This window comes from Vombatus ursinus, unplaced genomic scaffold, assembly GCF_900497805.2.
Source record: "Vombatus ursinus unplaced genomic scaffold, bare-nosed wombat genome assembly UNPS02014779.1, whole genome shotgun sequence".
NCBI lineage: Eukaryota > Metazoa > Chordata > Mammalia > Diprotodontia > Vombatidae > Vombatus > Vombatus ursinus.
Genome location: NW_020954557.1, coordinates 50896473 through 50912006, shown reverse-complemented (window position 1 = coordinate 50912006; position 15534 = coordinate 50896473). Strand labels below are relative to the sequence as shown.

General features: G+C 34.5%; 1 protein-coding gene across 1 annotated transcript in view; it reads right to left on the bottom strand.

The window, feature by feature from the left end:
* The window catches only part of LOC114045693 (sodium channel protein type 2 subunit alpha-like), a 158082-nt gene that overhangs the window by 84180 nt on the left and 58368 nt on the right, over nt 1-15534 (bottom strand). Inside the window, exons 6-8 of the mRNA XM_027865797.1 lie at nt 14537-14628; nt 12246-12437; nt 2027-2090 (exon numbers count right to left, since the gene is read on the bottom strand). Coding sequence (XP_027721598.1) covers nt 2027-2090; nt 12246-12437; nt 14537-14628 — 348 coding nt within the window. The remainder of the gene's footprint in view (nt 1-2026; nt 2091-12245; nt 12438-14536; nt 14629-15534) is intronic.

Here is a 15534-nt window from a genome sequence, read left to right as displayed (position 1 = left end):
TGTATCAAAGAAATCACAGGTTCAGTTTCTCCATGTGGTTCAGTAGAAAAAGCACTAGATCTAATGTTGAAATTCCAAAGGCCACTTTCTGCCCATATGAACTTAGGAAAATCACTTACCTCTCTGTACTTCCCTTTGTGAAATATAGGGTTTAGACTAGATGACCTGGACTTTCCCTTCTAGGTCTAAATGTCTAAGTATATGACTTAATGATTCAAAGGTTCTTGCAAAACTTTTAATTGTGCACTAACTTGTCCTTCAGTTAAATCTCATTTCATTCGATAAATATCTTTTAAGCACCATAAACAATACATGTGCTAGGCTTTGTTTATATGCAGAGACTAATGACATAATTCTTGCCCCTGAAAAGTTTATTATCTAGTATTTGAGGGGAGAGAGAGATGAGACATGCATCAAATGATAATGCAAGTTACATAATGATGAAATACTTTGAAGGGGGTAAAAAATGAAAGGAGAAAGGAAGGAATAGTTATTTCTTCTGAAGATGACAAGGAAGTTGTAATGGCTAGAAATTTCCTGAGCTGATCCTTGAAGGAAGAAAACAATTTAAATAAGTAGAGATGGGATAGAGGTTGAAGAAATTCCACTGAGGACTTTTTGCTCAAAGAATTGTTTCGCAGAAGATTGGACAAGATTGGTGAATTACTGAAAAATCCAATTTGACTGGAATATAAAGTGCATGAAGGGGAGTAACATGCAAAAAAGTAAATTTAAATCAGACTCTGAAGGACTTATCCTTCCTTTGGTAGGATAGTATTTTCTTGGGCAGGCAATGAAAAACCAATGAAAGATTTCACTACTTGTTAAGAAAAAGTTGCATCCAACAGAATAAAATGTATAAGTTTGAAAATAGAGCTCTAAATCTGGCCTTAGACACTTGACACTTACTAACTGTGTGACCCTGGGCAAGTCATTTAACCCCAAATGCCTCACCAAAAAAAAAAATCAAAACAAAACAAAAAAAATGATTCAAAATTGAAAAAAAAATTGAAAATAGAGCTCTACTATTGTGTATGGGTTTTATCTTCAGTTATATCTTTAAGTCAAACCCATAATCCCCATTTGTTGAGACTGACCTAAGCTTCTTGGCACTTAAGCCATCTACAAATAGTACCTGAACACATAAGAAATGGTAAGATTAGAAGCTACCTATTTTTATTTAGAATGGCTTGAAACCATTATATCACCTTTTAGCAAGTTCAGTTACACACACACACACACACACACACACACACACACACCCAACTCTGCCCCACTGTTTTTATCATTAGATAGGCACCTTGAGGGCAGGGGCAATGTTTACCTATCTTTGCATCCCTAGGAAAGCCCCATATAGTTCATGAAATATTACAGGTCCTTGAAAAATATCTGTAGTAGGAATTTTTATACTAAAATGATAGTGGGGAAGAGTGTGTGTGTGTGTGTGTGTGTGTATGTGTAAAGGAAGCAGCATGGCTTACATCACAATCCTCGCATTCCATACAGTAATGCTGTGAAGTATAGAACCAAGAAGTTACAACGAAACTAGCAGAGCTACCCAAAGTGGAATGGTCTTCTTTAGAAAACAGTGAATTCCCCCTCACTAGAAAATCTTCAAGCAAATGTTCAAAGGTAACTATTGAAGTATGTTCTGATGGAGACTCTTCTTTCATTTATAGACTGAAGTAGATGTCTTCTTAGGACCCCTTCTGACTGTAAAATTTTATGACTCCCTATGAATATAGTTAAGTCACCATCATAGCCTCAGGTTATCTATAAAGAGGTGTTAAGAATACTGGCATTCCTTACCTCAAGAAGTTCACTGTTAGAAAAGGGCTTAAACTGTGAGTGTTGAATAAAGTGGGGGTGCTGTTGTATTATGTTAGACCTTTTCATATCCTTCACATCACATCCCAACACAATGTTTTGTACATTGCAGACACTCAAAGAAAGAATATCTGACTCATGTTACATCACAACCTGATATAATCTATAGAGCAAAACAACATAATTCAATACTACTCACCCTGTATATGTGCTGTTGCCACAAAGAAGAGCATCCTTTTGTCCTTCCAAATAATAATAATAATCTATTTGGAAAGAAAATCAATAAGATAATTTATTACCTCTGAATTACCTAGGATATTAGAAACTCATTTAGATTTATACCATATATAAAGGCTGAATACCAGGCAGAAGAGTACAGTAGGTGAGATTTTTCCTGTCCTCCCCTTTCCATATTTCTTAGTATCACAGAATCTAGAGAGGTAATAAATGTGAGAAATCATAAATTCCAAGCCTTGCTTTTTACAAATGGGAAAACTGAGGCCCAGAAGGAGTAAAAGATTTGTCCAAGATCACATATATAATAAATGTCAGGGTTGGGAACTGAACCATGGGCTTCCAATTCCAAAATAATTACTCTCCCCATTATGCAATACTACCTCCTTCTTACCCCACTAGGCAGCCAGTCCTGTCTTCAACTTTTAGACATATTTCACATTGAAATAGAAACATCTAGAAGTGTAGTGAGTTACTTTCCCTCGGAACTGACATACCTCCCTGTTGCATTTAACTGTCATTTATAAAAAATATATTTCATCTGAGTATAAGTCACATGTTCCTTCTAAAATGAAAGATTCAAGTAACTTGTCTTATCTAAACTTTTTATCCCACCCTCTACTTCCAACATTATGTTTGCACACAATAGGAATTTAATAAAGATTTGTCAAATTGAATAACAATCACATGAAAAACCTCTTTTGTTTAAACCAAAGAAATTCCGTTATCTTGGTTCTCAACTCTGTACTCTGAAGAAGGATATAGGGTACAGAGCACAAATACAATTCTAAACCCATGAAGAAGTGCATACCCACACCGGCTGGTCTCAGACCAAACACCTGACACTTACTAGCTGTGTGACCCTGGACAAGTCACTTAACCCCAATTGCCTTAAAGAAAAAAAGAAAGTGCATACCACAGGTAAAATGCCAACTGTAAATTGCCTAGGTTTTTGTTTTTGTCTTTGGATCTTTAGCATCAAATTGTACATACTAAATGTTTAAATAAATAAATTCTTACTGAATAAATAACTATCAGGTATATCGAATTTCTCATTCCAGCTTGTTGTTTTCAAAACTGACATGAAAGCTCTGACTTTTCTCTTTCTGTCCTTTTACATTGACTTAAATCCTTATTTGCTGGTTTAATTTATATCCTGTGTCCTAGGTCTGATGTAGTAGAAATGGCACTAGCTTGGAAATTGTGCCCCTTGGTTCAAATTCTGATATTGCTACATAATAATGAGTTTTTATATAAAACATTAGACATATGGGTGAGGGAGGGGTTGGAAAGGAGAAGGGGGAGAGGGAAGGAGAGGAGAGAGGAGGAAAGGAGAAAGAAGGGAGAAAGAGTAAAGAAGGGAAAAGGAAAAAAAGAGGGGAGGGTACAGGAAGGGAGGAGAAGGAAAGAGAGAGAAAAGCAGAAAAAACTTCAAATAATATATATTTGATAATAAATATACATAAATATAAAAATACATATAAATAAAATATAGAAATATATCTTTATATAACTCAAAAGAAAAATTCTATTAAGAAGGTGACTGTATCTATGAGTCTTTTGAATGTTAAATTTGTTGGTGACATAATAAAAACTGCGAGATATAGCTAGAGATATTTTATTTTCTTGCCTTTCTGTCATTTCCTGAACTCAGAATTCAATCTCCTGCCAACACTTCACATGTCCTCTCTCCATTGCTAGAACACATTCCCTTCTTTACCTACATTGCTAATTATCCTTGAGGTTATATCAAAGTCCAGCTTACATAATGTCACTTAGAGAAAGACTTTTCAGATCCCCAGAGGTAGTGCTCTTTCCACAAATTATTATATCCATATTTGTGATATTTTAACTTCTCAATAGAATATAAACTCCTTGAGTAAAGGGCTGTCTCACATTGTATATGCGTAACAAATGACTATTAGGGGAAGGAGAGGAGCCAAGATGGCAAAGTAGAGAAGCACTCAGCTGAGCTCTCCCAAACTCCCTGCCAAACAACTCTAAAATAATCATCGAATTCTGGAGCCACAAACCAACAAAAGTCAGGTGAAGTAATTTTCCATTCCAGACATATTAGGAGGGCAGCAGGAAAGGTGTCTCAGCAGGGTGGTGGTGGGCACCCAGAGCACAGCACAGATAGCACAGGCTCTACCTTGGGGGTGGCTACATGGCACAGCAGTAGCTTTGGAGACTCTTATCCCACAGACTGTAAAGGGGTTGGACAATTATGCAGGGAAATACAGGCACAGGTTGAGGTTCTATGGTGGAGAAGAACTGCGTGTGTTCGCTCATGGGGGAGTAGGGATTTTGGTCTCAATTCCAAGTCAAAGGGGAACACTAGCAAATAAAGATACAGGAGAGCGAAGGATCTGGTCACAGTCCCAGAGTCAAGAGAAATGCTAACACTGGTGGATACAGGGAAACCAGATCCCTTCTTGGGTAAAGATCAGAGCATAGACAAGAAAAGCTGTGATCACACATTTCCTCAAAGAATATCACCTTGGGAGCATTGAAAACCTACAGACTCCCAGAGACAGCTCTGAACAAGGCAGCAAGAAAGTCCTGAAGTTTGGGACTGCATTCTCTCTACCCCAGGAGCAGAACCAAAGTGTAAGGTTTGAAATTCCCCTGCATCGTGAGCTCCGTACCTCCACCATAACCATGGGGTATTCTTTTGATACCAGAGGAAGAGGCCAGTTATCTTCAGATTGATTATAGGTAGCAATTTAATCAATCATGATGGACACTTACAAAACAAGTAAAATCATTGGTCTGTGGTGGCAGCCAGACAGTTCATTGGATCCCTGCCAAAGAACCCCCCCAAATCTGCATGGTAGTTATAGAAAAGAGATAAAGGGGGGAGGAGTTAGAGAGTGCATCACTCCTGATTAGTGGATATTTTTGGTTTTCTGCTTAATAATGAGCTTGGGAGTTTTAAGCCAATGTTATGCTCAAACAAGTTTGTGTACTGATCATGTCCCATCACATATAGGTCATGATATTCTTGTTATGGCTTTCATAAGTCATAGTATCTTAAGTTATGACTAAGTATCTAAAATATAATTCAGTATCTAAGTTATGATTGTTAACAGGTCATCATGTTCAGGCTTCCACCTTTCACAGAGTTTAAGTTTTTATGGCTTTTCATTTATTCCTGTATTGCATAGCTTTTCCCCATTTGGGACACCACATCAACTTTAACATAAAGTTAAGGAATAGGATAGAAAAATGAGCAAACAGCAAAAAAGAACCTGACCATAAGAAGTTATTTGAGTGACAGGGAAGATCAAGACATAAACCCAGAAGACAACAATATCAAGCCAGATGCACACAAAGATTCAAAGAAAAATGTGAATTGGATACAAACCCAAAAAGAAGTCCTACCAGGACTCAAAAAAGGATTTTAAAAATCAAAGTGGTAGAGGAAAAATTAGGAAGAGAAATGAGAGTTGCAAAAGAAAATTATGGAGAGAAAAGTTCAGTAAAAGAGGCACAAAAATTCACTGAAGAGAACAGCTTGAAAAGCAGATTAAAAAAGAAGTACAAAAGCTTACAGAAGAAAATAATTACTAAAAAATGCGAATTGGGCAACTGGAAGCTAATGACTCAATGAGACACCAAGAACCAATAAAACAAAATAAAAAAGAAAAATAAAAGAAAATGTGAAATATCTCATTGGATAAATAAGTGACCTGGAAAGTAGATCAAGGAGAGATAACTTAAGAATTACTGAACTACCTGAAAGCCATGATAAAAAAAAAGAACCTAGGCATATTTCAAGAGATCATCAAGGAAAACTGTCCCGATATCCAAGAACAAGAGGGTAAAATGAAAGTTGAAAGAACATACCATTCATTTCCTAAAAGAGATTGCAAAATGAAAACTCCCAGAAATATTATAGCCAAATTCCAGAGCTTTTAGGTCAAGGAGAAAATATTGTAAGCAGCCAGAAAGAAACCATTCAGATATCATGGAGCCACAGTCAGGATCACAAAATAATTAGCAGCTTCCACATTAAAGGAGTGGGGGGCTGAGGATATGATATTCTAGAGGACAAAGGAACTAGGATTACAACCAAGAATAACCTATCCAGCAAAACTGAGTATAATCCTTCAGGGGAAAAATTGACATTTAATGAAATAGAGGAATTTCAAGCATTCCTGATGAAAAGGCTAGAGCTAAATAGAAAATTTACTTTTAAATATAAGACTCAAGAGAAGGATAAAATGATAAATATGAAAAAAGAAATAAGGGAATGAATAATGTTAAAATTTTTACATTCTTACATGGGAAGCTGATAATTATAAGTCCTAAGTCATTAAATTACATGAAATTAGGGTTAGGGTTAGGGTTAGGGTTAGATATCACATGTTATTAAAGATAGATGATTATTTATCACATGTTGTAAAGGGGATTCCAATTCAGGTATGGATTAGAATAGCTTACTGCTGAGGACCCTTCAATTTCAGGTTTTGTAATTATATATTGGACCAATTTGCTGCCCTGCACTTATTTCCATGAATTATGTTTAGCAGGAAGGCGTATATTTAAAATGCAATCACATTTGCCTCTAATAAAAAAAAAAACAAAATATATTCTAATTATGATTTTTTAAAATTCCCTTATCAATTGTTTCTTTTTCATCAGTAGTTGACATTGACAGCGATATTCAAAGTCACGTAACTTGGGCTGCCTTTCTAACTGCAGTGGTAGGTTATACATACTATACAGAGAAAATGATGCTGGATGTATCCCTGCTTCAAGTGGCCCCTGCTGGAATCAAGTAGTCACATCAGTCTCATCAAAAACTTGATGGTATCAGATTATTTCAGAAGCCGAACTCATTTCCTCCTTCCAGTCTCATATCTTTTTGATGTATCCTATATTCCACTGTCTCCCAAAATTCACCCTTCTGATGCATATTCTTATCAATTCACTGCTAACATTTCCCCCAACAAACTCTTCATGTACCTACAGAATAAAGTCCAATGCCCTTAACCTAGTATTCAAGTCTCTCCACAGTGATTAATGCAACCTATCTTTCCAATCTTGTATCATATTGGTTTGTTTCATGTACTCTATACACCACACAGCATGGAATGCTTGCTATTCCTTAAATGCTTATTGAGATTTCCAACCTTTCTGACTTGGCCCAGGCAATTCCCTTACCCTAGAATTCTCTCCTTTCACATCTGAAATTTTTGAGGCCCAGCTGAAATTCTACCTTCTCAATACATTTTCCCCCAACTCTCCCAGCAGGAAATAATTATTCCCTCCTATGAATTCTCATAGTCTTTTTTTGGGGATGTATATGTTCTAGTTTTTTTTTATTTTTTTTCTCTGTATATTGGGCTCTAATATAATATTGTCTCTCTATGTGGACAATTAACATTCATCAACATCTACCTGACTGCTTTCTCTTATCTGAAAAAAAAGAGAAAAAAATCTTTAAAATTCTTATCAATACAATGACTAATTATGATTCCAGAAGACTGATGAAGATGCCCACTTCTAATGCGAGAGGTGAAGGACAGTGGGTGAAAAAAGATATGAGTTTTTGGACATGAACAATGTGCGAATTTATTTTACTTTACTGTACATCTTTATTATAAGAAAGAACTTTTTTAGAAGGTGAGAACTGATAGAGAAGAAAAAAATCAATGAAAACTTTATAAAATACACTAAGCAGAACAGAAGAAAGTTCAGAAAGAGACATTGGTAAGTAGGGCAATGATTATATTGTCTTATGTACATACAATTTGTATTCTGTACATTATAGAAATCTGAAGTTTCAAGTAAAATATTTTATCCCCTAATTCATAAATGAAAATATTTGTGTTTGTCCATGTTTGTCAAGTTCATAATAAGAAAAAGGAATTTAGGAAAAATACATTGCACACTTGTGTATAGTTTTAATGAGAAATAACTTAATGCATGTTTATAGTTTAAAAAGTCAATTTTAAGATAAAAGTCTCTCTTCATCATGATTTGGAGCCCTACCACAAAGTGGAGCACTAGGAGAATTTGTAATATCTTATCTGTAATTAGAATGTTTTTTTGGAATTAGAATTTTCTACTGTAATTTTGTTCCTGTTTATTTTTAAATCTTTTTACTTCATTGGAAAGGAAGATGCTCAGGGTTAAACATGCAAGTATATAAGTTGTTTAAAACAGTAAAGCTAAATGTGTACATAAACACATAGAGAAATAGAAGATAAAGGTCAATATTTGGTGTCCCAGGAATGTCATGAAAATAAGAAACAGAGCATCATCCTTGCTTTACTTCTGTATTTACTGAAATGTTTTTACTGTTTTCCCATTTCCCATTATAACTATATTTTTTATTTTAGAAACTTTTCATCATATTAAAATTTAATCCTTCTGGACTTATGGTGTTTAGCCTTCATTTACCACTCAGCTTATCACTGTCTCTACAGTTAGTCATGTGTTTTTCATCATTTGTTTTAGTATTATCTTAGTACTTTTGTTGGATTTTTTTCAAATTCCCTTCCTTTTTTTACGTATTTCATTCCTATGATTAGATGTGCTTAAATTTATTTGATGCAGCTATGTTCCCCTCACAGGCTCTCTTCCTTATCTCACTTACCCCACTAATTCCATTTGACAACCTTTCCTTAATTTGGAGCTTTTACTTAGTTTGATTTCTTTTTATTTCTTTTCTTTAAATATTATCTCTCCTGTTTTTGTTTTTTTTTTTTCTCAGTTTCATGGTTAGTTCAAGATCTCCCTATCAAACTTCTTATTTTTTTTATTTTATTTTTACTGGACCTGTTTCTAAGAATTTTTTTAACTTTTTTTTCCTCTTTATTAAATACTTTCTTACAGCCTATTTGGAAATTTGTTCTTTACTTTGTGGGTTATACCTTTATTCATTCTTTCTTTAATTACTCTGTGTTTTTCATGGGGTTAAAAGTTCCAAAGTATGGAGTTAGTGTGTTCTCTTCTAACCAATTTCTGTTATTGACTTTGTAAAGTTTGTCCAACCATCCTTTTTTGCACTGTTTCATTCTTTGCAGTATGAATGTATGAGAAAAAGTAATATACCTAGGCAGTGCCACATGGTAGAAATTACCATGTGTCATGGATGATATCCAATTCTACCTCCAACTCTCCCCATGACTGTTCTCCTCAATGACCTTGCCATATCATCACTGGCTCTACCTTCCCTTCCCCTCATCCCTTTCATTCTGCATGCCAGTTGTCTCCAAGAGCTCACATATCCTTTTTCCCATATGAGGGTAGTATGTATGGAAGCACAGCCTAAGAGAAGAGGGCCTTTCAATGGAATGACAGCTCCTGCATTAAAATCATCATGAGATCCCCATCTCTTCTCACAAATCCATACCTCTAACTTAATGGGACTACAATTGTAACTACCCTCTTCCTTTGTTTTGAGACTCCCCACTTCATGCAACCTCTCAGACTCAATCATTCCCTTCTGTCATCTTCCTCATTCTCCTAAGACCCACCTTCTCACCAAGAATCTACAGGAGTAGCCATCCATTCACTATTTATTTACCTATGGACTTAGTAAACATGCATCGTCCATTTCCCTCTGACCCCATCCTTCCTTCCTTCTCTGCTTTTATGAATAATGAAAACATTATACTCAATGATAACACTGTAAATCGAAAGAACAACAATAACAACATAATCAAATTTGAATGCTTCAAATTTTTAGTGAACAAACTTGGCTCCAAAGAAGATATATGAAAAAGTGGCTCTACCCTCCACAAATATATGACTATGTGGGAAACTATGGGTGTGGAACATTACATATAATGCTTGCCTCTAAAAAAATGTTACTTTTGCTGATCTTTCCCCCCCTTTTTATTATTTGTTCTGTAATGGGAAAGAGGGAAGGATACAATAGGAAATTTGGGGATATGAAAACAAAATATATTCATAAAAATTTTTTTTCCAAAAAGACAATAAGAAATTGAGTATAGCCAGGAGAGATGGGAAATAGCATAACACCCTAAGGAGGTAACCTCTAAAACAGGGCACATAAAACACTGGGGTACTGTAAAAAATATTATATCATGTCTTAAATATGTTTTATCTTAAAAACAAGAAAAAAATTGAGCTCTGCTAATATGTCCAATGTATGATGCATAAGCTATTCTGAAGGAGTGCCAAAATATTGAGTGATTCACAGAGATGCCCTATCTTTATTGCTTTCATTATATTCTGATATATTTCCATGTATATGTGCCCAATTAAGTGGAATTGTAGATTATCCAATTTTAACTAACTATCCAAGTGGCTAAAAAATATTTCTGCAAAGAATCAAGGATCAGAGATAATATTAACGGGATAAAAGATGTACAAGAAAGTGGCAGAAATGATTCTCCCCTACTCCTGGCATGAACTCTTCAAACACATGAAGTTGTGAAAAAATAACAATCTAACTAGAGCTGACAAAAATTTGGAAAAGTATTTTGAAATTACCAAGACTGTCAGAGATATGAATTAATATTCACTATCATTAACAATGATCCCCTCCCAAACTTCATATTGTGGCTTGAAATATCAGCTTAAAAAGTATGAAGAAACTGTCACAACTAGCAAGACATTGAGGACTAATCATTTGTTGCTAAAACCATTTTTTTTTAAAAAGTCTGAAATCTGCACACTTAAAAAACTCCTATGGAAACTGTATTTTCTAACCATTTCAAAAATCTTCAAATTTAAGAGCTTCAGTAGCTTGTGAATGAACTTGTTAAAAGTAGTAAATTGTAACCTTTCCTGACTGGTTCAAATTAATAGCTGATCAACATAAGGGAAAATAGAAATTTACTTATTGAACTTCAGCAAAAACTAGATGTAGCTTTTGGATTGGGTGGAAAACGATTGATGTGGTTTCATAAGCATAGCTACAAAGGTCTTTTTACCATTTTGGATCTATATATTTTGAAGTAACTTTTTTCAGTTAAGAAAGTAATTAAATTCATATAATGAAGTAAAATGAGCTTAGTACCAGACCTTCAAATCACAGTATCACAAAGTATTAAGCAATGATTTTTAAAAAAATGAAACATTTTCAATCACATTGCTCAATGAGAACAAAGTTTATTTTATCTCAAGTGAAATAAAATATTATAAATACTTATAATTTTATATATTGAATGTATATATCAGTATGATAGTATAGGTGTATAATTTGTAAGTAAATATGCATATGTTAGAAGGTTCTCAAAAGCTTTTTACTTACAGGGACAGGAAATCAAAAGTTTGGAGAACATTGACCTAAGGGATTATAGCTAAGAGCTTTTTATATAATAGAAAAACAGTTTGCCTGATCACGAACTAAAAAGGATCCTCTATTTGATTCATTTTAGATAATCTAAATAAAATTCTTTTAAAACCAAGAGAAATTTGACTGCCAAGAAAAATACCATCAAAATTTTATTAATAGCTTTAAAATGCACTATTGGTAACTGATGATTTCATATGAAAGAAGATATACTTCTGATGGAAGTGTACTTCAAAGTACTCACTCTGCATATAAGAATGCAAACTTATGCAAAGGGATATAAATTCTAGTAATATAAGCTGGATTCTTAGTCTATTAGATTAGGCAATCCTGTAAAGAATATTACATTTTTATAGATTTTTTAGATTTAAAAAGTGTTTTCTTCAAAAACAAATACAAATCTTGTGAGGTAGGTCATATAATTAAGCATCTTTATTTTCCAGATAAGGAAAAAATACCTCAAAGAGGTTAAATGCCATAGTCACACAGATAAAACATGGGACTAGAACCAGTCTTTGCATCTCCTAATTTGAAGTCCATACTACTCTGTATCTCATGCGACTTTAGCAAGTTTAGTTTTTAATGATGAATTTCAAAAGGACTCTCTATTAGGACTCAATTTCAGCTTCTCTCAGGTAGCATGAAGACCTACTTTCCTGTGGTCTTTTTTATGACATATTTTGCAGGATAATTCCCTTGTTCATTTTTCTTGATTTGAATAATATCTGCAAAGAAAACTGAGATCTTTTCAATTCAGATGGGAAAGGACAGCTAATGAAAAAAAAAAACTAAGATTGATAGAAATTCCTACTCAGTTTAGTTAATTTATTTGATCCATTATGATTTCTCTGGTGTCTGGCATTAATACATTTGCTGGAAGCCTACATGTTAAGAGTATGACACTTACCTTCATTGTCCCATGGTATCTCAGTGAGATTTCCCTCTCTCTGAGGCCATCGCAGACATTTCTGCTTCAGTTTGCCCATAAATAGTTGCATGCCCATGACAGCAAAGACACTCAGGCAAAATATAATCAGAATCACTGTCTGAGAAAACAACTTCACTGACCGAGTCAATGTCCCTACAATAGATCTTGGGCCTGAAAACAGGAGGGACAAGATAGCAATACAAGGATGAAATAAAACATCAGTGCGGATCCATTATTAATTCTCTTACCAATTAGAAAAATCATATCAATGATTCAAACCAATGACCATATAAAACAAGTGGTTTAGCTTTCAGCGAAAGTTTTAGCTCAGTGTTTAAGTTAACCTGTTTACTGTAAATGTTACTAAACCATGTTTCCTAGTGGTGAAATATTCCTGTAAAACTAGCTTGAATGCTCAAATTAATGAGCTGCTTGCTAAGACTTCTCATATAGAGAGCAACCATTCATTTACCTGGTCAATGAATAACAAATGGACCACCTGTTAATGGGATACTGGAAGAGCAACAAGAAAATACTGAGTTGCAATTGCTGACAAAAAGAAAAATGTTTTCAATTACAATACTGCTAATTGAAAATATTACCAACAAAATCAATATTTTCAAATTTACAAGGTACTTCACATACTTTATCTTACTTGAGTCTCACAACAACCCTGTGAGGTGGTTATTGCAGGTATCCTCATTCTGCAGATGAGGAGAAAAAGCCTCAGGGAACTTAAAAGACTTGTTGATGGTCATACAGCTAGTAAGGGTCAGAAACAGAATTTGAACCCAGATCTTCCTGACTCCAAGTGCAGCACTCTTTCCACTATGCTACTCATATTGCTGGCCACTTCTGGAGTTCTGGGGTTCTTCAGGAATTTCTTTCTCACCTTAGTAATAAAAATATTATCTATTAAGAATTCAGTTTTTCCAGTGGATTGAAATGTATTTTTCACTATGCAAAATTAGGAATTACTCTCTTCATTTTTATTTTCAGTTGATAGAACACCTCTCAGAATTTTAATCTATCTTTCATGTAGACTTGAAAATTCCCACTTTAAGTTGAAGTCTTAAAGGCTGGTTTTGATTAGAAAGTCAATGTTAAACATGTAAAGAATGATTTCCCAATTAAAATATACCAACCAAATATGTATCAATAAAAATTTATCAATCAAATATATATCATGGTTTTTGCTAATACAACTATCAAATAATAAGGATGATACTGCAAATGAATCCCTTACCATCTATTATTCTCACATCCCACTCCCCAAAATCAGTCAGCAAAAAGTTTCAGAGGTTTCAGTTTCAGAATGGAAAGGTACCTTAAATTTCACCCAATCCAATCTCCTTTATTATCCAGATGAGGACACTGAGGTAGAGAGAAGTGACCTGTCCACAGTCACACACACATTGTAAATATCTGGGCTGAGATTTGAACCCAAAGTCTTTGGTCCCAAATCCCATATTCTTTGTCATTAGGCCATGATTCATTATATAGCTCTTTTACTTTAACAAGATACTGTTTAATTTAGCTTTTCCCTGTGAAAACTGATATAACTTTCCAAGTGTAGTACAACAGAAATAGTGCTAGATTTATATGCAGGGGACCTGGGTTCAAAAAAAGAATAGCTATAAAATGAAATAACCAAAATGTTATGAGTGGATGGAGTATTGAACTTGACAGGAACACCTGCATTAGAATCCTTTCAAAGGCACTTACTATCTTGGCACCTCACTTGACCACTGTAGGCCTCAGTTCTTCAACTGTCAAATGAGGAGGTTGGACTCAGTAATCTAAAAGAATTCTTACAATCTAAATTGGTGATTTTATACTTTGAACAAGTCTAAAGTTTCCCAGACAGCTAGGTGGCAAAGTGCATAGAACACCCCCATCTGGACTCAGGAAGACTTATCTGCATGAGTTCAAATCTGGCCTCAGACATTTAATAGCTATCACTATTACAGTGACAAGTCACTTAATCCTGGTTACCTCAGTTTCCTCATCTGTAAAATGAGCTGGAAAAAGGAAATGGAAAACCATTCCAGTATCTTTGCCAAGAAAACCCCAAATGGGGTCATGAAGAATCAGACACAACTAAACAACAAAAAAGTTTCCAAATGCTAATACAACGTGTCAATTGATAACACTCTCAGATAGCTGCAACAAGGGAGATAATACACTAACACACCATCTTTTCCTCCACCCCGAAACACATACAATAAGAGAAATAAAGACATAAATAATTCATGTCAATCACTTCTTACCTATATTTAGAGAAACAGCTTTCACTATTCTCAATATAGAGAAAATTCCAAGAGCTGAATCATTGACCATGCTTACAAATATGCTCAAATACCTATAGAATTAAATTAGAGTTTTACAAAATTTAGAGTTTTAAAGGCACTTAGTGGCATTATTTATCAAGCTTTTAATGTTGTTTTAAACTTAAACTTTCACCTTCAGGCAATGTCTTTTAAATATAGTAGAATAAAATTTAATTTTAATAGAAAAGAAATGGACAGAATCACACAATTGCAAGGAACCTCAGAGGTCAGTTAGACCAAAGGTGGAACAAAAATCCCCTCTACAACATTTAGCCTTTGTTCAGAAACAACTAGTGAGGGGAGACTCATTACCTCCAGAGGTCTCTAATTTCCAACCACTGCTCTTAGTTCTGCCCTCTGAGGCCAAGCATAACAAATCTTGTAACTCATTCCTCTTCCGTATGACAGCCTTTGAAATATTCCAAAATATGCTTTTCCAGAATCTGCCCATGTCCACCCCCACAAAAGTCTTCTTTGCTTATCTCTAAGCTCAACTCCTAGGGTTCTGTTGTTAAAGCATAGTGCAAAAGAGGAGTAACTTTTGAATTAGAGGCCTGGTTGTAGCTTTAGGACACAGGGCAAATGCACTGAGTTTCAATCTCAGTATCTATTTGTTAAATGGTTACAATACACAAACTATTGTGATGATCAAACGATGTACTTCATAATGTGGAGCACTATGTGAATGTATTATTGTTGTGGTTACTACTAGTAATGCATAATAAACATCATCTATCCCACTTTTTACTATATCATCCCTAAAGATATAATGGGAAACTGTTAAGTACTTCACAGAAATAAAAAACAACTTCTAACAATTCTAAAATAAGAAATCAACACAGGAGTTTCAAAAGGCAGTATTGTGCAATGAAAGAGAGGATTTGTTGTTAGACCATGAGCTCTTCAATTTATTACTTGTGAGACTTTCAGTAAGTAAT